Below are 24,977 nucleotides of genomic sequence, written 5' to 3'. Positions count from 1 at the left end.
GTGCGGCGGCGACCCCCATTATAAGCGTTCTATTCGTTACAGATTACTCTGCATACAGTTGATAGTGAGTTGCATGTGTTGGCTGCACTGACCGATGACCAGTGCGGTGGGTGGCTAACCTGTCGTCAGCCGGTTGTGCAACGCCACCCATTATCCGGTGATTGGACCGTTTGTACAGTTTTCAGAACATCACATCCTCAGCCCACACATTACCTAACAGCTTATAGCCTCACATCTACTTTACATTTTGCTCAATGTTTACTAACATTATTGCCCAACCTCCTAACAGCCTGTTCATTAACTAATACTACCTAGATTAAAGTCGGGACCGGTTTTACACTCTGTTTCAAACTGAGCGTCAGCACCGACCTCCACTCTTGTTGTAAATGTTTGCTATTCATGATGCAATGCACGATTAGCTCCATCAAAATAAAGTGTCTTGATTAAATCTTAATATACCAATAAAACTTCACTTCATAGTTTACATAAGCTATAATAAAATATGGTTAGGCTGAAAATACTTGTAAGATATTTTGACTAAACACACTATACTCGTATTCCAGTACTACCAAAGTGGCATCTGGTCTACTCCAGCCCTAGAAATTCCCGGATTCTGGAAGGATCTAGTGTGTGGGATCGAATTCTGGGAAATTTCGGATACTGCTGATTTAATTTAGAAGGTTCCGACTTATGATGTCAATCCGAACTCTGGGAGGTTTGAAGATGGAGTCTTCCCATCTCAAGACTATGGGCCCAATCTCTCGAGCTCTTTTATCTCGTTACTGATAATATCGTTAACATAATGTGTTTTAAAGTTTAAACATTTCTTTCACAGTTTGAAGTTTATTCTTTCCTACAGAAAGATTATTGGATTATTAATACAACTACCTGTGACATAATTCTATTTGCAATATTAGTTAAATACGTGAGTAAAATAGGTATATTTTTAAATTTTGTATATTATGTATGGATTTTTACAAGTCTTGTTAGCTTATGCTGAAATTTATAAGTGTGAAATTATTGTAACACAATCAATGAATGAATAAAATTCGTATTAACTGTAACCATTTGGAATGTTTTTTAAAAGTATTTATTTTTTTTATACGTCAAATACACCCACTACGTGTCATTGAAAATAATACTTCTAAATTAAATATAGTTAGAAAAATGTAGTAAAAAACCGCGTAAGAACCAGACGTCTGGTAACAATAATAAACGACGCGACGTACGCAACGACCTTGAATAGTGACGCAAGGACGTGTTCGTGTTATTCAAGGTTATAAAATGACTGCATATGATTAAGATATATTTCCCAAAAAGGCAGTTTGTAGAAAGCTGACTGACACAGTTCCCAGCACACTGTGGCGCATGCTGCCTTCTGCCTTGGTCGTGACCGTGTACTTGTTTGTTTTATAGATCATCTTAAACTGAAAGCGAGAATATATCAATGCATTTTATAAACAACACATTTATTAAGGGCACACCGGAGGAGCCCCCCCGTGCTCCATCCATTGAGGAGTTGGATTAGTCCTCTTCTGGGGTTTTAAAAAGTAAAACGGTGTAGTAAGATGACAAAATTCTTCGCCTCCTTAAGCTATTCGTGTCACTTTTAGACACAAATATTCATGTATTTTTTTCTGTATACTTTATTTTTGTAATGTAAAAATAAGGATTTTTACAACTGAAGACAAAATAATTAAATAGTTCAAAATAATAAATTATATATTTAAACTAAATGTTGGACTAGTAAGGGGTAAAAAAGGCAGACTATACGTATAGCGCAGTTTCAGCATATATTTCTAGCAGTACAAAATGTGTGGTACTGAAACCCTTTTATTGAGTTATGCTGACGACTAAAAGCTCGACGTTGAACTAAACATATTATTCTGTAGCACAATTTTCGTAACACACTAACGACAATAATAATGATCTTTCTTCACCGAATCCTCAGTGAGGTTAAAAATGATTGTTTGATTTTAATATTTGTTAATGGGGCTACGAACTATTTAATGTAGCAGAATCCAAGATGAATATGAGACAGAACCTTAATGGGAGATTCTGGCTATGGATCAGTCTGGGTGTAAATCCCTTAATACTAGGTTTAATTGTACACTTTTAGTTAATTTCGAGAAGTTTTCAAGCAGTTTAAGCCTTAAAAGGGGTTTCTTCAAGGGGATATAAATTAATGTAAGAAATGCTGGAGTTATAATTCTCAAAAAGTTATATTCAATACTTGAACCCATCTTAATCAATTAACTGGTGATCCCCAACTCAGATAACATTTAACTTCGTAAGGCTGGTAAATTAGGTTACTTGTCAATTCCATCCTGGTAGCGACTTTAACTTTCAGTATTCCTCTAATTCATGAAACACAAACTAAATTTAAATCAGAAACAATTTAATTTATTTATTCCATTCAATTCTTGAATTATGTTCAATTCATTAATTGCATGAAAATCCCACCGAGGTTTAAACAAATTACATAAGTGTAAAGGTAACTACAAGCTAATATAAGTTTGCATTTCTGTTGAAGTTTTGCTAGTGCTTGTTTTTGTCTGCTGGGACCGTTTGATGATAACCGATCGTGTGTTGTTACAGAGAGCCTGATGCCCGGGCCAGCCCAACGCTCGGCCCCGCCATGGAGTCCCGCTTCGGCCTCGACTATATCGTCGACAACCCCGAGTACACGGGAAAACTGGCAGCCGGTCAGTCCTACTCACTACTATTATTGTACACATAATTATTAATAATCAAATAGCATTTTTTCACAAATCTGAGGTAACACTGAGCAATTCCTGAAAAATATTGCTAGTTACAATAAATTTAGGTCCCATTCTGAATGAGTAATTCTTTAATACCTACTTATATTTAGTTACCAACAAAACCCTGCAACACAAAGCAAACCCTGCAACAATGACGCAATTTAGCTGGTAACACGGAAGAAATTCCTGTTATACGTACTTATTTATTACAGTTTATTACAATTCAAAACACACTTCGTTTGATATACACCATAATCAAAATTTAAATTATGTATAATACCAAGTCTATTTTAAGGTCTATTACATTGACCCTAATTGACCCCTTAAATCTGCAGTTTAATGCAGATTTCTCGGAATTTTATGAAAATTTATATGATAAAGCAGATAGGATATTTATTATTGACGCTCAGGTGAGAGAGCTAATGTTTTCTACAGAAAATAGCGTACAAGTTCTTGAACCTAAGTATGATGATGTCTCTTCAGTTACAGAGAGTGGTGGAAATAAATAAAATGTAAATGTGACACCCTTAACTCAAAATAATTATTAAGGTCTGGATAAAGTTCAAGGTTCAATATTGTTAGTTAAAACCTTCATTCTAACTAACCATTCTTTCAACTAAGAGGGTAATATATCCTATGAACTATGGTCAACTAGTTCTTAAGATATCACTCAGAATTTACCAAAGATCAGCCAAAACTATCATCAAACTTCACCTATCTTCCATATTCCTGAATAGAGTAATAAGTTACCTATGTATAAATTAAGCTTCATGACAAATTTTACATCTGTAGCTCAATTCATTCTCAAGGTTTCATACCGCAAGCAGACAGACGTATAGAAAGATTATAAATTTGTCCAGTCCCCTGAGTGTAAAGTTCTCTGATATTCAGCTAATTATTTTATATGTCGCATATATTAAGTTATACTGTAATGAAGACTCACTTCAAATTACTATTGTATAGTGTTTTTTAGTTGAAAAAATGTGTAGTAAGTGAATTATGTTTTCGTAAGAAACTCTCATTTAAATGTTTCACATTAAGTTGTCGTGTTTAGCACTTTGGTAGCCAAACAATAATCCGTATTTTCCAATCCCTTCAGTTCTGATTCATTTTTTATGTCAAGTTCATGGCTTACGAAAGGAGGGGGGGGGGTAGTTTAGTTCTTTCTACGCCATCCGTTAGTAGCATTTTGACCAGACGTACTAAGCATTTTTAAAGTAAAACTTTTCAAACCTAATTACAAATTTATGTTGACTTCTCCTGGAAAAAACCTATGACCGACCTCTGGATTGAGATCCCACACTAATCGTAACTATCTAAAAACTTACATCTTTGTTTTGCAACAAGAAACTTAAGTCCTTAAAAGTGAGAGGTGAGCCAAATTTTGTAAATGCTTAATGCAACTGCTTCTAAACAAATTGTATTAACTTGTAGTATGCAAAGTAGTGATTTTGCATACTTTTTAAACGTTTAATGTAAAAGAGTTTTGAAATATTTTAAAAGACGAACGCTATACGTTTTTACCTTTACAACAAAGAGATCATATTCCCCATTTTGGAACTTGTACACTTATTTTTGAAATAGGAACTCAAGTGTCAGACAGATCAATGTGAGACTTAAGGGTTTCATCATTGTAGAGCCTCTTCCCTGTATACAGGGTGAGGCAAACCACCCGTACAGTACGTATAGCGGCCAAACCAAACGAGGTAGATTATTCGTAACAACTTAAAACCCCCTATTTCCACCCCAAAGAATTTGGAGAAATTATTTTGAAATCTCTAAAACTCCCCAAAAGGGTAGTTTTTGGGGGGTAGGGGTGGTTTTTGGAAAATTTTCAAATGTAAAGGTATGTTGAGTTATACCTCATTTTAAAGGTATTTCTTCACTGATTATTTTGATGCAAAAAGTTTGAACCTATCTTGCCGCTTATGTACAGGGTACACCAAAACGTTAAAAAATCAGGGGTTTGTGGGTAAATTTATTGCAACTAACTGCACAAATGTAGAGAGACGATATTTTTATTGAAAAATAATGATGATATGGCTTATCGAAAAATATCATCAAATGCCACCCTACCCCAAAATTTACACATTTTAAAAATACATAGAATTTTGAAACCGATTTCATTTTTATTCATCTTATTGTTTTTCCAATAGTAACTTATAGATGGCATTTGAACTAGACCCATATACATAAGAATACCAATGAACTTCTTCAGTTCACTACCATTTGTAGGTTACCAAATTTTGAAGCGGATATTATATTTTAAACTATTCACCCCTATTCGCTGAGTGGCATACAAATTATGCTATTTCAAAAAATATTTCATCATTAACGAAAAGTTTGTAAACTTCAGAAGGTGAAGCTACAATAATTGTGTCCCTCATTTCTGTAGTTAGAAGTGGAACGTAACTACAAGTAAAATTATTCAAATTATCTCCATGAAAAGGTCCCTGTGTCAAGTTCAGAACATGTGGCAAGCCTTTTGCACGCATACTCACATTCTGCTATTGGGTTGCTTCTTGGTTTACCTGATAGTTTATTGTGTTAGGTCGATTTACGAGTATCTCTGATCTCCGTTGATCAGAGATTACATTCTTCATTGATACTACTATCACCCCCGTCAGAGGGGATATATTTGGTATTGTTATCAAAATCATAGCCTCTGAATAAAAGTTCATTAGAAGATTCACTGACAGAACGAAAAGATTAATCAATATCCAAAATATTATTGTTTGGTTCATCAACGATTCTGCCAACAAAATCAGCAAGATTTTCTTCATATCTGGCATTTATTCTAGCACAGACCGTAACCTGTGAACAACAACTAACAAAGCTGCTGAAAACTAGAGGGAACAACGCCAGCTGTGGAGAAGCTGTAGAGACAAAAACACATGGAATAAATTTATTTAGCAGCTGTAGGAAAACTTGTGGGGCCATGAGGACCACCGCTGGATCTCACCTATTTTTTCGTAACAAAGAGAGATAAAATTAAAATTCTACCGTGCGCGTGTTCAGGTGAACATAATGTTTAATTTTTTCATCTCATGTTCTAAAAACGACGATTCCTGGCAACAATGAGTGGCACTGAAATTAAAATCAGGGCGTGACCAACCGGTAGTCTCATGGCAGTCGACGTGTTAAGAATACCTATTAAAAATAGTTCAAAATAGCTGTTTATATATATTCTTTCTTGAGTTAAACGTTTAATCGTGCGCGATAATGATTCTACAACGACATTAACACGCCAATTTTGAAGTGGATTTGTCAATGCTGTGAGTTGTTTTCCTATTCGACATATTATTTCTATTCCTATCTCAAAAAGGTTCCCCATGCAACAAGTAGATATATTTATAATGTTAAATCGTAAATTTTCACGAACTTATTTTTATTTTGTTGTCGACCACACACTTGTTTTTGAGGATAACTTACATCTATTTAAGAGAAATGTTGAACATGACGCTTAGTTTAATAGGATAAATAATTTGCCCTTATTTAAAACAACATAATAATAGAATTTATAGAGTTGCTTTTTAAAATTCAACACTTTTCTATTTATAAATAATTTCATTTTTATAATTTTTTTTGTTGCAGTTTACATGCCACACATTTGACAAATAGTTTTATTGCAAATATGTGTTCCTTTATTCGACATGTTAGACAACACTCCAAAGGTCACGGACTGATTGTAATGACTTGTCTGTAAAGGTCAAAATAATTAATTCGTTATGGGACGATCCGAAAACTTTGTATAGTAAAGCGTCAAATCTGTATAAAGTATGCAAATTGAATGTGACGACTAATTGGATAACAATTAAATATCATATGAATGCCATATCATCCTACATTCCTTAAAAAATATAATCCTGTTTGTATTTAAAAGTGCAAGTATGAAACTGCAAGTACATACACATCTTGTATGTATTGAGAGTATAGACTACTATAGCTTCACGTACAGAGAAGACTCGCGAGTCACTGTGCAGACGTAGATTGTAATCTACTTGAGAGCGAATGTGACCAAATCTCCCCGCTCGAGGTCCCAACCGCTGACGTATTGGCAATGTTTACATCACATAGCGGCTGATAGAGATGTGTCTGCATGTGGGAGCCCACTGGTTTAGTGTTCCCTTGTATGTATTGAGAGTATAGACTACTATTGCTTCACGTACAGAGGAGACTCGCGAGTCACTGTGCAGACGTAGATTGTAATCTACTTGAGAGCGAATGTGACCAAATCTCCCCGCTCGAGGTCCCAACCGCTGACGTATTGGCAATGTTTACATCACATAGCGGCTGATAGAGATGTGTCTGCATGTGGGAGCCCACTGGTTTAGTGTTCCCTTGTACGTATTGAGAGTATAGACTACTATTGCTTCACGTACAGAGAAGACTCGCGAGTCACTGTGCAGACGTAGATTGTAATCTACTTGAGAGCGAATGTGACCAAATCTCCCCGCTCGAGGTCCCAACCGCTGACGTATTGGCAATGTTTACATCACATAGCGGCTGATAGAGATGTGTCTGCATGTGGTGGCCCACTGGTTTAGTGTTCCCTTGTACGTATTGAGAGTATAGACTACTATTGCTACACGTACAGAGAAGACTCGCGAGTCACTGTGCAGACGTAGATTGTAATCTACTTGAGAGCGAATGTGACCAAATCTCCCCGCTCGAGGTCCCAACCGCTGACGTATTGGCAATGTTTACATCACATAGCGGCTGATAGAGATGTGTCTGCATGTGGTGGCCCACTGGTTTAGTGTTCCCTTGTATGTATTGAGAGTATAGACTACTATTGCTACACGTACAGAGAAGACTCGCGAGTCACTGTGCAGACGTAGATTGTAATCTACTTGAGAGCGAATGTGACCAAATCTCCCCGCTCGAGGTCCCAACCGCTGACGTATTGGCAATGTTTACATCACATAGCGGCTGATAGAGATGTGTCTGCATGTGGTGGCCCACTGGTTTAGTGTCCCTTGTATGTATTGAGAGTATAGACTACTATTGCTTCACGTACAGAGGAGACTCGCGAGTCACTGTGCAGACGTAGATTGTAATCTACTTGAGAGCGAATGTGACCAAATCTCCCGCTCGAGGTCGGACGTATTGGCAATGTTTACATCACATAGCGGCTGATAGAGATGTGTCTGCAATTGTATGTATTGAGAGTATAGACTACTATAGCTTCACGTACAGAGAAGACTCGCGAGTCACTGTGCCTACTTGAGACCCTCCCCTCTCGAGGTCCCAACCGCTGACGTATTGGCAATGTTTACATCACATAGCGGCTGATAGAGATGTGTCTGCATGTGGGAGCCCACTTATTTAGTGTTCCCTTGTACGTATTGAGAGTATAGACTACTATTGCTTCACGTACAGAGAAGACTCGCGAGTCACTGTGCAGACGTAAGATTGTAATCTACTTGAGAGCGAATGTGACCAAATCTCCCCGCTCGAGGTCCCAACCGCTGACGTATTGGCAATGTTTACATCACATAGCGGCTGATAGAGATGTGTCTGCATGTGGGAGCCCACTTATTTAGTGTTCCCTTGTATGTATTGAGAGTATAGACTACTATTGCTTCACGTACAGAGAAGACTCGCGAGTCACTGTGCAGACGTAGATTGTAATCTACTTGAGAGCGAATGTGACCAAATCTCCCCGCTCGAGGTCCCAACCGCTGACGTATTGGCAATGTTTACATCACATAGCGGCTGATAGAGATGTGTCTGCATGTGGTGGCCCACTGGTTTACATCATCGCTCTACCAGGCTAGCCTGGAGTTACATAAAGCGTGTTACCGTTAACTGGACGATTATACATTCTGCAGTTGTAGAGCTCTGCTCCGTGACTGTACTTGAAGTGTGCGCCCGAGGCGTGCGTAGTTCAGGTAATAAATATTGTTTGAAGCTCACTTCTTAAAACATTCTATGTCAGAACGACAAGGAAAACATGTAATCATGTAACTATCTAATGCAAATTCCATGGAAAACGCCGTTTTAAAGGGTGATAGGTGTGAACGTGTATGTAAAAGGAAATAGTATGACATTTCGAATAATGATTTTGGGAAGCAAGATCATGTACTTTACAGTATCATCTATTATTTTTACACATAGAAGGCTATTGTCATAATGTGTATTAAAATGTGTTAGTAGTATTGATGTCGATTTAAGTTTTTAGTTTTCAATAACAATATCTATATCCATACAATTTATAAAACCTTACTGTTTTGAATCCAACCTCATTAATTAAGAACCCGATTGTAAACTTCGACCCACAAGAGAAACCGCTAAATTGGTGTTAAATAGGTCAAGTGTTACTGAAATAATGGGAGTTATTAAATGAAATACACAGAATTTTGCATCGAAATTGTGTGCCAAGCCACGGATATGTGCTAGTATTATAATAAATTAAACTTCTTCGTGCCAAACTTTAAATATATGAATGAAGGTGCAACAGACATTCCATAACCAATAAACTGCGAAACCGAGTTCACCTGTCTGCAAATCTAGTACAGTGAATAGGAAGTGACATATCTATTGATCTTCAGAGATCTTATATTTATATTGATATAAATATATTAATACTCCTGTATTGAAACCCATGAAAGACAATACTTCTGTCGAAGTCTTGACACTGTAAATGAGAACGTAACGTTGATTGGGCGTTAGTCATAATTCAGAAGAGTACTTTGTCACATCTTTAAGTAGAAGAAGACAGTACTATAAATCTGTCCTGGCCTGACAGGCATGTTAGATCTTCTGATGATTGACTGTAGGCAATCTGCCATATGATAAAAAGCAGTCAGTGCGCGAGAACTCAGACCTAGGACACTTGGAAAATTGCATACTAGACAACTATGTCAACTGCGTTTATATGATGTCACTTTCCAGGTGTTGTCGGATATTGACTGTACCACATTTGGAGAACATAGTAAATGATTTTTTGCAATACAAAATTAAAAATTGTATGCATGTGTTTCATTTTTTAAATTCTTTCCATCTTAATTTATCATAGGTACAGCAAATTTACATGATCTGGATTTAATGTGTACAGTACATATATTAATTTTTTATGCACTTAACGATAAATGTTTTAGATATAAAAAAATGAAAGATAAAAAAATAATGCAACGCTAATTTTAATTCCACCGACCCATCGTAAACTCACCAACAAATCAAAATACCTTTAACAACAGAAAGTGTCTTAATCGAAATTTGAAAACCGATATGGGACTCATTGTTTCGTCTGAGATCTCCAGGGAGCTTATTTATTACCTGAATTCCTACTTGAGACGGCAATATTGTTCTAAAGTTGTTCTATGCCGTTCAGTTCTGAAGTTGTCCCTGTTTGTGGTACAGTTGTATTGGTGGACGTCCCTGCTCTGAACCAGTTCTCAATTGAATCAGCAGTACAGGGTAACATCGAGAATAGAGGCTGGGTAAGGTCAGCAATCAAAGCTCCCTAAAGTAAGTTTTTCAAAGTTTGATCACATTGATTTTGACATAATTTGTCTTCATATTCTTTTAGTTCAGATCTTGCGTTCAGTTCAGTAAAATCTTCATTCAGATTTGATATGATGCAAAGAGTCGTATCATGCACATATTGATGAAAAAAATATACCTCTCCACTGATGAAATAAATTGATGAATTTAACCTGTTTACACAAATGAGAAAAAAATTAAAAAGAAATGAAACCCTAGTGGACAGACATTTTTACTTTGTCTAACAGGGTGTTCACGATCGGCATACACTGTTCTCAGCCACTACGGTATGACGAGAGCCAATTTTTGAGGCATACCTTTGACACAGCTTGTCTATAACTGATGCAACAGTGTCACATAATGTACGCAGGCGTATGCTTTTAAAAGGTTCAAAACTATGCTGGCCGCTTGTTATCGCCTCTCCAGCCATACACGTACTCATCAAACACATTTATTGAGTTTTGCATCAATGGTCTATTTGTTACTCCTAAATCTGAACAGGGTTAAGAATTTCGAACCGTTTAAAAACTTCGAATTTTCGAATGGAAACTTATTTGACAGTTTTCCCACGACTGATTTAACCAAACCAGGACGATTTTTACTTCAACAAATGTGATAAACTTGTGTTTTAATTATTTTGAAAATCCTAACCACTATTGCTGTCTTCAAAGCAGACGGGAAAGCGATAGGCAGATTGATCAAGTAAGTAGGCACATCAAGATGAACTTGAAGCAGCCCTTGATCAACCACATGGTCATTCCTATCATGTCGCTGGACATCTTGGGATCTTTCACGATGAGTACCGGAGAAGTAAATAATCCAATTCCGCCACTATTGTGCTAGTCAGAACATCATGTTTTGTCAAATTTTAACGCAGAATAATCTACAAGAGTAAACACTAAGCTCTGTATATAACGTTCAAAGGAGCTGAGGAACACTGGATGAAGGTGTTGCCGGACATTGACCGAACCGCAGGCGCAGTGGGCGGACACTTGGACATTTCCGCCACAACAGGAAGCTAGGACGCGAGAACTCTCTGGACCGACAGAGGTATCAGACACCTCTTAACTGTTCCACCGTGGACAATATTGTGCAAACAGTTATGAAATGGCTGAACAACATAATCATAAAAGTGAAATTCCGCCCACCAACACACGGCGATGCTACATACAATTTATATTCTAATTCTTTATCTTCTCGGGGAATCATCCTGTAAGAATCGCTCCTATACCTTACATGAAGATATTTGTCAAATAAAATAATTTTAATAATACTGACAACAAGAGAACAGTTATATAGAACCCGTCAGAAAATATGTAAAAAAGGTAAACAAAAATATTTTATTATGAAGCCTAAGTACAGTTCGTCAGACGCTCTGAGAGCGAAAATATCATTGTAGGTAAATCACATCATTTGCATCATACTTCTCTAATTTTATTTGAATGATTTGCAATGTATCATTAAACTTTACAAGATTCGTGATTCATTTAAATCATGAATCATGCAAATTAGCCAATTGTGTATGATCGCACAACCTAGTTATTCATGAAATCGACAAATGCATTTTCTCTGAGTACAAATTGATCGTGAGCCTTGCTAGTTTTAATAGGGGCGAAATGGAAGAGTATCGTAAGATGCTTAGTCACAATGAATTGGAGGAAAATATTAAACAATATTTTTAACGGATCTTACTTGTAATTAAAACTTAGTTAATAACCAACCGCCTGTCATGTAAATATTGTGCCGTTAGCCGTGCATATGTATACAGATAGGTTTGGATTAACGTGGCAAATCCGTTCTCTTTATCTCGGTGGCTGACGATGGTATAATTACTATCTTCATGTCTAACATTTGGTATTAAGTGTGTCAAGCTAAAGAAGGATGATATGATAAAAGAATAATTAATTATCATATCTATATTATATAAATAACGATGGGTTGGCTGAAAATCTCAACTTTTGCCTCTTTATCCCGTTAGCTGACATAACTATTATTTTCATGTATGACGGTTGGTTTTAAGTGTGTCGAGCTTTCTTTAAAGTGTGACCTGAGAAAAAAAAAACAGTTTGATATATTTAACCTGTCGATACCCTCCAGAATTAGCAAGTCTGGCGGTCAATTTCTTTCTTAACAGAAATTCCTCTATCAATGTTGCGATTGCCAGATTGCGTGCTTGTACAATGAACATTGGTACAAACTCCTGACAACTTTCATTTAGTATATACTATTATTTATATGACACTATAATATTATAGTGACCTCTCGTTAAAAAGTCCTCTTTAGAAAGTGGTTAGTAAGCACCGATTGCTTAAAAAGTAACGTTTTATAGTGGAGTGTGTCCAAGAGTGAAGTCATGAGTATTGTTGCCTGACACTGACCTACTGAGTGAGTCGAGACGCAGACACTTGTAGAAGGTAGGGTTCTTACACAATACAGTGACTACTGTTCAGTTTAACGCATATGCTTTCATGTTGCGTACATTTAGTTTTAGTTCATAAATTATGAAGTATTTTTGAGATTTTTATTTAATCACGTCGCGTCGGCGTACTTGGTACGAGGTTCTCGTTCAGGACCTTCAAAAAATACATTTTATGAGTATGGATCTCTTAGGATTGAATATGCCAAAACTAAGTCTCATCATTGCAAACGAACAGTATATTTGTAATGAAATCTCATGAGTATTACCCCTGACACTAATCGCAGAAGCTGTCTCTCGTTGCCTGGATGTTCTGATTTTCCAAGTTTTTGAACGCGTTATCTACTGAACGATACATCTTCCGTCTGTGTTACTTTTCGATTATCTTGTTCTTAAACTTTTGTAAATTAAATATCTCGGATTCAAATCTTCTGGGGAATCTTGCCATTTTAGCTCCCGTGTTTTATACATTCAGGACTTGAATTTGTCCTTATGTGTGTCTGAACTTTACCACTTTCACGAGAACACCCGAAGTATTGGTATATTTACACAACCAAAACTCCCTACATCTCAAAATTCTATATGCATTTGTCTGTAGACACAATTGTTTCAGAACATCCAGACTTCAAGGGCTTATATATTTTTTATATATATATATTTTTTTATGTGTATCTGGTCCCTCGCAGTACACAAATCCACCCTCTGCTCTACGAGCATCCTAAGAATTTTGTATTCCCAGCCTTCTTTTTATCTGAAAGCCATAATAGACCTGAGTGAATACAAATACTGTCCAGTTAATAAATCAAATATCTCACCGTATGAATCTGAAACGCTGTGTGCGAAGTTCTTCTTTCGGTTTGTCACTATAAGTAGGACGAAGAGGTAAAGATTCACAAAGGAATCACTTATAACAACTGTTTCCCTCGATTTTCTGAAGACTATAGCTTTTGACTTCATAGAATCTAAGGGTCTTGCATCTTGTTATTAATGATAATAATTTAAATAATCATAAAAAACTTTCTATTTTGGAATGAATTGTACTTCAATTCAAGTATTCTGTTTGAAACATTTAATTGTATCTTCTATTTCCCATTAGCCTGCAATTATTGTTAAAAGGGTATCTAAATTTTTGGCTTATACTTGTGTTAAACGAAGAAACGTAGGTTAAATACCAATCGTTTTTGCAGTAAATTAATATACACTTTACGAAATTAAGTCACCAAATTAACAAATCCAAAAAATCTAAATTTATAATTTCAGTGCGTACAAGCTGTACCAATAAAATTCAGATATTTAGAATACATCAGCAGTCAAAAATTAGAAAAGAATAAATGGTTTTACACGTTCGTTACCATAAATTACTCAAAAAGTACACGATGTGGAACGTCCGAACATGACACACGTCATCTGTTATTGTGAAACATCGTATACTGTAATGGCTGGAGCAGAGATGATATACAATTTCTATAGGCTCAGCGGAAGCGAAGCCTATCGCTTGAGGGGCTGAAAAATGCCTTTTTTGTCAGTCTGTCTGTCCGCACGATATCTTGAAAACGAACTTAAAATTTCCAAATTAACTAACATTTCACTCTATAGGATCCAAATCAGGCAACAGTTAGGAGTTAGCGAACATTTTTACATTGGTCTCACGTGCCTTTTATATGCCTTTGTTTGTCTACTTTCCGCTGGAAATCGTAAGAACGAATTAAGCTATGGACCTTTAATGTTGCATGTAACATCATGTCTACACAGCTAACGTCGTATTTGATGACGGGCATGTTCTTCTGTTGGATAATGTAGCCTAACTATTCACAGAATAACTCATTTATACGCTTGGAATGTTACATGTTACATAGAACTACATCGAAGCCCGTTAAACCTGTTACATATATGTACATAGTGCTCATTGTTCAGTTGATCTGATCACATAGTCATTGATAAGTATTGATCTTAAAAAAAGAACAATGATAACATTTAACATCTTTCACTACATTGTTTTATTAGTGGGATAATTAGAGATGTTACAATAAACCAAATAGCGATGAATTGTAACATTCATTCTATTATTGTAGGATAGAGTAGTGTAGTATTCTAGAATTGTAAAATTGTAACATTCTAGTAGATTACTAACATTTTACGACATCTTGTACTGTTATTGTCATGGCGTATAGAGTAAATGGAATACAGATTATGACATAACATACTATAGTAATAAGTATCTTGACACTTACTATAGCATACTTGCCAGGGTAGTGGTAACATATAACAGAACAGTGATGATTTTGTGTTTATGTATTCACTATAGTAAGATGTATAAGACATTCAACACAATCGCTACTACTAGACGTGTTGGGACGTGTCACAAACTCGCTCAATTTGTGAGACATCTCAAAGATTTACATTTCACCACCATTGTTATAAGATGATAGTTATAGAAATAGATAGCAACTTAATCAGACGAAGAACCCCAGTGATTGTGACTGCTGGCCGGTGCTGCGCATTCTCTCACCTTTCGCTTTCCTTGGGAATCAACACAAAACAATCACTTTAAATTGTGAGAGTTAACTTTCGTTGGATTTCATTTCCTTCACATAATTAATTTTGGTGCTTTGGGAGGTAAACCATGTGAGTAAATCGTACGATGTCGTAAATTCTAATAATGATGAACTGAGAAATAAGGCGCCCCTTTAGTTATACGCTTTCTCAACTGTACGTGGGCGTCATTACGTTGTTTTACGGTCCATTTAACGCATCTGCAGAGAGATAAACTCCGTAACGGTAAGTAACACAATACACAGTACTTGAATTTAAACCCCTAACTGGGCTATTATCGATTTACAATTTCTTGTGTAATAGAGTTTCATTATTCTCAGTCTTGCTGTTATACTCCTCAAACACGAAATGGTCGCGAAAACCCCGCGTTGTACACGACCGCTGCCAGCTGTTCTCCGGCAATCAGCTGATCAGAGATGGACGCTTGTCCTGGAGGGCTTCTCATGCCGAGCCTCACTTTCCCTCCACCACAGCACAGCACAGCACACTTGTCTGCGGAGCTGTGGTGCTCACGACTGCCCTTCGACCTCGGACTACACTTTCACAATTATTGATACTTTAATTGGGCCCAGGCAGAGATAAACAAAACAACAATGCCTCGACCAATAATACTTGTTCCGGCACCGACAATCACGTAAATTGCCAATATATCGTCACTGAATAGAAGTGAGTTCCGAGAAAAACGTCTCGGTCATATTACGATCTCTCTTATTTGATAAATCGAACTGTCAAAGTTTACGACATAAATTATTACACTTTTAGCAAGCGTGTGTATGATATAAAATTCATCCCACTTACCATTGGGACTGACAATGAGGTGTCCACTCATTAATTACAGCAATATTTCCTGCAATTTATGTTTGACTATCATACATTTTTTGACTCAATGGCCATTAATTGACTATCATCATTTCCATCATTTTTGAACAATGGAGTGATAATATAAAATAAATAAAGAAAACATTTTCAGGATTACATTACATTCATACATTTGATAAGTAAATATTACATAAAAACATTTAATCGTTGTGCTGGATTAATTTCATAAATTGAGAAGAATTGAAATTGGTACTTATACAACAAATACGAAAATCTATTATATTATATTATTGCTACAGATCATGTATATGTACTAAAAAGTATAAAGGGGCTTACTTTCTTAATATATTATGTTATTTTTCAAGAATATTACCGTTTTTTTTTTTATATTAAAGTTTTTACTCAATTAAAATCTGTTATAGTAATGAATGAATTTTAAACTCTTTAGAAAACTACGTTTCTAGAAACGTAGTTTTCTAAAGAGTTAAATACAGACTAAATTCATAAACACTTGTATGTTATAAATAATAGGTCCAGCTAACCTATTCTGACTACAGTTAGTTCAGTGAGTCATTAATACATATACATATAGTAAAAGTCTACAAATTTCAACATTATTATATTGCTATGCAGGCTAATTGTCAAGATCCAACTTGATGCACACAAACTCCCTGTTCTGCTGGTTTGCAACTGTTTGTATGTTGCTATGTAGCCTAATTGTCTAGATCCAACTTGATGCACACAAACTCCCGGTTCTGCTGGTGTACAACTGTTTGTATGTTGCTATGTAGCCTAATTGTCAAGATCCAACTTGATGCACACAAACTCCCTGTTCTGCTGGTTTGCAACTGTTTGCATGTTGCTATGCAGCCTAATTGTCAAGATCCAACTTGATGCACACAAACTCCCTGTTCTACTGGTTTGCAACTGTTTGTATGTTGCTATGCAGCCTAATTTTCAAGATCAAACTTGATGCACACAAACTCCCTGTTCTGCTGGTTTACAACTGTTTGTATGTTGCTATGCAGCCTAATTGTCAAGATCCAACTTGATGCACACAAACTCCCTGTTCTGCTGGTTTGCAACTGTTTGTATGTTGCTATGCAGCCTAATTGTCAAGATCCAACTTGATGCACACAAACTCCCAGTTCTGCTGGTTTACAACTGTTTGTATGTTGCTATGTAGCCTAATTGTCAAGATCCAACTTGATGCACACAAACTCCCTGTTCTGCTGGTTTGCAACTGTTTGTATGTTGATATGCAGCCTAATTGTCAAGATCCAACTTGATGCACACAAACTCCCTGTTCTGCTGGTTTGCAACTGTTTGCATGTTGCTATGCAGCCTAATTGTCAAGATCCAACTTGATGCACACAAACTCCCTGTTCTACTGGTTTGCAACTGTTTGTATGTTGCTATGCAGCCTAATTGTCAAGATCCAACTTGATGCACACAAACTCCCTGTTCTGCTGGTTTATAACTGTTTGTATGTTGCTATGTAGCCTAATTGTCAAGATCCAACTTGATGCACACAAACTCCCTGTACTGCTGATTTACAACTGTTTGTATGTTGCTATGTAGCCTAATTGTCAAGATCCAACTTGATGCACACAAACTCCCTGTTCTGCTGGTTTACAACTGTTTGTATGTTGATATGTAGCCTAATTGTCAAGATCCAACTTGATGCATACAAACTCCCTGTTCTGCTGGTGTACAACTGTTTGTATGTTGCTATGTAGCCTAATTGTCAACATTCAACTTGATGCACAGAAATTTCCAGTACTGCTGGTTTAGAGCTCTAACGAGGCCTTATTGATGCCCTTCCATGATAAAAGATCAATAGTAACAACGCGAAGATGTAAACATTTGTGGTACTAATCAGGTAGTACAGGGTTTGCACTAGTAAAACATGCCAGCTGTTTCGTCTAATAAACTATGCTGCCTTTAAAATGAGTGCTCAGAATGTCAGCTGACTGACTGAAGACCTTGTGCCAGGGCAGCACAACAATGTAGACCTGAGGTGCCAGGCCGCGCCCCCTGCCGCTGCCGCCACCGGCACATTATACTGTTGGGCTGGCCGCATTGAGTCATTGACGTAGACATGTTATGTGTGCTCTTTGTAGGAAGTGCATAAATTATTACGACAAAAATATACTAAAAACCTAAAATACTAAATGATTTAATGACATTTCAAAATGATCACGAAGTGATGTACTCGTAGATAGTTCAAAACCTCTATTTTTTTGGAAGGAAAAACATTCTCAAATATAACTTTTTGGGGTTCAATAATTACCCCATTTCTTTTTGTTATTTATCTTAAAGATCTCCAGAACTGTAACTAGGTCTCACTGTTCAATATGCCGACGATACAAGTGTCACTGTAAATGCTGAAACAGAAACTGCACTCAACCAGAAACTTTCCTCAGTTCAGAGTAACCTTAGCATTTGGTCCAAAAATTCCTTGTTTTTGAATACAGACAAAACAAAAATATTTCTTTCCCGATTAAGGACCCAGTCTGATGATGCCGCTATTATTTCCGAATATCATTTCCATGATGAAGTCAAATGCCGTCAATTTCTTGGGACTTCATAAAGATTCAAATTTTAATTGAAGCCATCACGTAAACGTTCTGTGCTCCAAACTCAGCTGCTGTCTGTGTTCTTTGAGGTACTTATCCACCTTGCTTGACAAAAACATTTTGTTGGTTGTATACTTCAGCTATTTTTACTCTCGTTTAGGCATTATGTTTCGGGAACTGCTGCTAAATCTTCACTTGAGAGGGTGTTTAAATGCTTCTCTAAGCGGGCAATTCGAATCATCTGTAGGCTGAAATTTCGTTACAGATGTTTTCCCTGCCGAGGGTCTGTTGACTCTACCTTCTATTTTCTCTCCAATGTTCCAATTCATAGCCACAGATTTGAAACCAGGCACAAGGGTAATTTTATCATACCTGTGTTTCGGGCTATTATATTTCAAAATTCAACTCAATACCTTGGACCTAAATTATTCAACAGCCTTCCAGAAACAATAAGAGGTTTTGAAAAGTGCAACTTCATGCAACAAAATTTTAAAGTTTTTTGTGTAGTAAAGACCATTACTCAATATATCAGTATTTAGAAGACTTGTCCTACCTTGGTTTTATTATTATACTCCTTATCTCTCATAGACTATAACAGTCCATTTTAAATTCAAACGTTGTGAACAGAAATTAACTTTACAAAGTTTAAAATATTAAAGATGCTGTCATAACTGTAATGTTACTTGTAATGTTGCAGCATTGGATACGAGCAATGTGACGGTGAAGAAGCAAGTGTTCGAGCTGCTGTCGGCCCTCTGCGTCTATAACAGCGACGGCTACGAGAGGGCCCTGGACGCGCTTGAACACTACAAGGTAAGATAATACACAACCTTAAGGACACGCTAGTTATTCCTCTGCGTCTATAACAGCGACGGCTACGAGAGGGCCCTGGACGCGCTTGAACACTACAAGGTAAGATAATACACAACCTTAAGGACACGCTAGTTATTCCTCTGCGTCTATAACAGCGACGGCTACGAGAGGGCCCTGGACGCGCTTGAACACTACAAGGTAAGATAATACACAACCTTAAGGACACGCTAGTTATTCCTCTGCGTCTATAACAGCGACGGCTACGAGAGGGCCCTGGACGCGCTTGAACACTACAAGGTAAGATAATACACAACCTTAAGGACACGCTAGTTATTCCTCTGCGTCTATAACAGCGACGGCTACGAGAGGGCCTGGACGCGCTTGAACACTACAAGGTAAGATAATACACAACCTTAAGGACACGCTAGTTATTCCTCTGCGTCTATAACAGCGACGGCTACGAGAGGGCCCTGGACGCGCTTGAACACTACAAGGTAAGATAATACACAACCTTAAGGACACGCTAGTTATTCCTCTGCGTCTATAACAGCGACGGCTACGAGAGGGCCCTGGACGCGCTTGAACACTACAAGGTAAGATAATACACAACCTTAAGGACACGCTAGTTATTCCTCTGCGTCTATAACAGCGACGGCTACGAGAGGGCCCTGGGCGCGCTTGAACACTACAAGGTATGATAATACACAACCTTAAGGACACGCTAGTTATTCCTCTGCGTCTATAACAGAGACGGCTACGAGAGGGTCCTGGACGCGCTTGAACACTACAAGGTAAGATAATACACAACCTTAAGGACACGCTAGTTATTCCTCTGCGTCTATAACAGAGACGCTACGAGAAGGGTCCTGGACGCGCTTGAACACTACAAGGTAAGATAATACACAACCTTAAGGACACGCTAAGTTAGCCCTCTGCGTGTATAATACAGAGACGCTACGACAGGTGCCATTGGACGCGCTTGAACACTACAAGGTAAGATAATACACAACCTTAAGGACACGCAAGTTAGCCCTCTGCGTGTATAATACCAACGGCTACGACAGTGCCATTGACGCGCTTGAACACTACAAGGTATGATAAGTCACAACCTTAAGGACACGCTAGTTATTCCTCTGCGTCTATAACAGAGACGGCTACGAGAGGGTCCTGGACGCGCTTGAACACTACAAGGTAAGATATTTTGGGCCTTTCAGATATTTACACAACCTTAAGGACACGCTAGTTAGCCCTCTACATGTACAGGGTTATCATAAAAGAATGGTGTAGTTTCAGTAATTCGTAGGAAAATAGGGACATTTCTAGATGTTATATTGGTATCTCTGAAAGCCTCCAACCCAAAAGTTTGTTTAGAAGCTGTTTTAACCTCAAAATCAATTCTTGTATTGTTTTGTTGCGGTGGGTTTTGTGAGTTACTATGTTCTCGGATAAAGATAAAGCAAAGCTTGTTTTATTGTTGGCTGAATTAAAATCCGTAGTTTTAGTTCAACGTGTGTTCCGACGTGAAGATGGAAGAGATCCACCACACAAAAATAACATAACACGTTGGTTAAAACAATTCGAAGAAACTGGATCAGTTAAGAAATAGAAATCAACCGGCTGACCAGTTGTACCAGACGGAACGGTTAAACTAATTAAAAATTTGGCAATTAGAAGTCGTGGGAAGTCCATCTCTCGTCGAAGCGTTGAATTAGGCATTCCAAAAACAACAGCTCACGAAGTTTTACATAAAAACTTAATTTACACGCTTATAAAATCTAGATACTGCAGGAATTGAAACACAATGATTGTGCAAATCGTTACAATTTCGCTGTTTAAATGTTGGACAGAATAAGTTAAAGCGAATTATTTTTAGATGATATAATTATTACAGACGAATCTACTTTCCATATGAATGGATGTGTTAACAGACACAACAGCGCGATCCGCCTAAATTTAATGTTTGGTGTGGTGTGGTGAAAATCGCGTAATAGGGCCTTTCTTCTTTGCTGAAAAAACAATGAACGGAATTGTGTGTCATCTAAACAATTTCATCAACCTCATTTATTCCTCATATTTTGAACGAAACATTTGGAGATCGATGGATAAGGCCGGCAAGGAGTCCAAACCTGACACCTTGTGATTTTTCTCACGCTAGTTAGCCCTCTGCGTGTAAAATAACAACGACTACGAGAGGGCCCAGGACGCGCTTGAACACTACAAGGTTATCCTACCTTAAGGACACCCTAGTTAGCCCTCTGCGTGTAAAATAACAACGACTACGAGAGGGCCCTGGACGCGATCGAACACTACAAGGTAAGATAATACACAACCTTAAGGACACCCTAGTTAGCCCTCGGCGTGTATATTAACAACGGCTAAAAACACTACAAGGTAAGATAAGACACAACCTTAAGGGCACGATAGTTAGCCCTCTGCGTGTATATCAACAACGGCTAAACACTACAAGGTAAGATAAGAAACAACCTTAAGGACACGCTAGTTTGCCCCTGCGTGTAACAACGGCTACGACAGTGCCTTGGATGCGCTTGAACACTTATTAACCACCGTCAAACTGTTTGTTTCTACGAGGTTGGTCCGCAAAAATTGAATTGCCTTTTAGAATTATCACCATGACAAATCATATTCTATGTGTGATTCTAAGCTAAAAATGAATAATAGCTTTTTTCCAATTTCCACTTTGTTTAACCGCCATTTTGTATTAACAAATTTTATCTCTAAAACTAGTAAAGCTAAAGAAAAAAAATTTGCCACATAGGTTTTAATAGGTAAGAGGAAAATAAAAATAATAATTGTGTTCTTTTCGTTAATATTAAAAAAGGGCGTCTGAATGAAATTAAAAAAAAAAAAAAAAAAAAAAAAAAAAAACAGTATAGTTATACAAAATGTACTAGACAATAACTATTTGGAACATGTTATTGCAATTCCAACGGTACTAGTTTCAACGAAATCCGTCAAGGCATAATCCAGCACAGCCACTTCAAAGGTACGCTTGCACAAGCCAGAAGCAGCAAACATTTTGTCTTTTGATAGGCATCAGCTGTATTACACCAGTTATAAAAAAATTGATAAGGTACCAACTATTTGGACAATGTTATTACAATTCCAACGGTACTTATTTCAACGAAATCCGTAAATGCATAAGCGAACTTTTGTAGAAGCCAATGAATAAAACGTTCCATAGGACTTTGTAATTAAATTGTGTAAAACTGCCTCCGAACTGATATCTGGAATAAAATGTGAAACGCCTACAATGCGGAAAATGTGATACAGCTACAGATACGTGTACTGACACTGCCTATCCTGTTTATGTCGGCACTGCCAGATGTGTGTGTGAAATGTTTAGATTCAGTGTAGTGTGTACCGAATGTATTTATCGTGAGCCTTCTTACAAAACTTATATCATTTAGAATAAAATAAATAAATAACATACTTTTAAAAGTGTTAGTACTAAATAAAATCACACGTTATGTAACACAAGACAGTGTGTTACCTAGAGGGATGAGCGGACGATATTATCGTGGCCGCCTGGCTGTCAGTATTACTGAACTATCACTAAACTTTCTGGCTACGAAAATAAAGTTCTGTTAAATAGCTGACTGTAGTGACATGATTCAGTATACTCCATGAGAACAATGCTAAATCTTTAACAATTTACGTCCTTATATTTTGATGTACTATTATCATGGAGGTGTCAATTTTGAAGTTACAACTTTTTTTCTAAATAAGTTTATAAACAATTCACAAAAGTCTAAAAATAGTTTTGATGAGTATGTAATATAAAATTAAACATGTATAAATCTACGGTCACAAATAAAGGTGCAAAAGTGTTTAAGGTTTAACATTGTTCTTACGGGCCTAATATAAACATGGCCACTAGTGCAGCTGGTTTCATAACATTTATTTATACACGTGGGAAAAATGATTAGAATGTTGATTTCAGTTAGGTGTAGAAACACACCACGCATCTCGAGACCCATACTAGAGATTTTTGTTTTTTATATTAATTTAAAATGTGACATGAAAAATTTAGATGAAATATAAAAATCATATCTCAAAGCGTAATATGGAACATTTAAAAAATCTCAATATATGTACAATATTTATGTAAGTCGTTTTCCCCCAATCATGCTAATTGCAGAGTTTTAAAAATAATTTCTATTAGTATACTCTATTCAAAAGAACTATAAAGCATTGTTTATTGTGAAGAATGTAAATTTTCAGCACATAACGATAACAAAACCAAAGTAAGGGTGTTTTTATACAAAATGTCTATCATCAGTTGTAAGAATATTTAAAAATAACGTCTCAACAACTCTTTCTTTCTTCTAAGATAACTAGAAGATTTAACAATAGAAATCACCATAAAAATAATTAAACAGCTTAATTAAATTTGAATACGGCTTATTTTACTCTAAGTAAAACAATCCACTGGCCCGCTTGTTTACAAGACTTGGGACGATTGGATATTTTTGTTTGGGAATAAATGACCCATAATTAATTAGGTTGTTTACTTAATTTTATGATGATTTTAATTTTCTTATTTATAAAATTATAATTTAAGATACGATTTTCAACTAACATACTATTTGGCCAGTTAAATAAAACAAATGCCATCTTAGGATGAATTAGTATGCCATTCTAATATTTCTCATACAACATTTGCGATCTGCCCACATTGACCCATAGATTATGCGTCACACAGTTAAATTCTCTGGAGAAGCTACAAGTCAACTTAACTTAGTCACGTTCTACATCAGTGTCTCTCGTCAGTCCTATGATATGTTTCTAAATGAAGATTTTTAAACCAATTAAAACACTGTCAAATTCTCTGAGAAGCTACAAAGTCAACTTGACTTAGTCACGTCCACGTCAGTGTCTCCCGTCAGTCCTATGATATGTTTCTAAATGAGGATTTTAAAACCAATTAAAACACTGTCAAATTCTCTGGAGAAGCTACGAGGTCAACTTGACTTAGTCACGTTCCACGTCAGTGTCTCCCGTCAGTCCTATGATATGTTTCTAAATGACGATTTTAAACCAATTAAAACACTGTCAAATTCTCTGGAGAAGCTGCGAGGTCAACTTGACTTAGTCACATTCCACGTCAGTGTCTCCCGTCAGTCCTATGATATGTTTCTAAAATGAAGATTTTAAAACCAATTAAAAACACTTGTCAAATTCTCTGGAGAAGCTGAAGCGTAAAATAACAACGACTACGAGAGGGCCCTGGACGCGATCGAACACTACAAGGTAAGATAATACACAACCTTAAAGACACCCTAGTTAGCCCTCGGCGTGTATATTAACAACGGCTAAACACGACAAGGTAAGATAAGACACAACCTTAAGGGCACGATAGTTAGCCCTCTGCGTGTATATCAACAACGGCTAAACACTAAAGGTAAGATAAGAAACAACCTTAAGGACACGCTAGTTTCCCCCTGCGGGTAACAACGGCTACGACAGTGCCTTGGATGCGCTTGAACACTTATTAACCACCGTCAAACTGTTTGTTTCTACGAGGTT

General features: G+C 36.9%; 1 protein-coding gene across 1 annotated transcript in view; it reads left to right on the top strand.

Annotated features, from left to right (window-relative positions):
- LOC124360594 (formin-J) overlaps positions 1-24,977 on the top strand; it is a 118,152-nt gene that overhangs the window by 51,987 nt on the left and 41,188 nt on the right. The window contains 2 exon segments of the mRNA XM_046814340.1: positions 2,599-2,705; positions 19,315-19,430. Of these exon segments, the coding sequence (XP_046670296.1) occupies positions 2,639-2,705; positions 19,315-19,430 (183 nt within the window). The 5' untranslated portion in view covers positions 2,599-2,638.

This window comes from Homalodisca vitripennis, chromosome 4 (assembly GCF_021130785.1).
Source record: "Homalodisca vitripennis isolate AUS2020 chromosome 4, UT_GWSS_2.1, whole genome shotgun sequence".
NCBI lineage: Eukaryota > Metazoa > Arthropoda > Insecta > Hemiptera > Cicadellidae > Homalodisca > Homalodisca vitripennis.
Note: the sequence above shows the minus strand (reverse complement) of the source record. Positions and strands in the feature narration are given on the sequence as shown.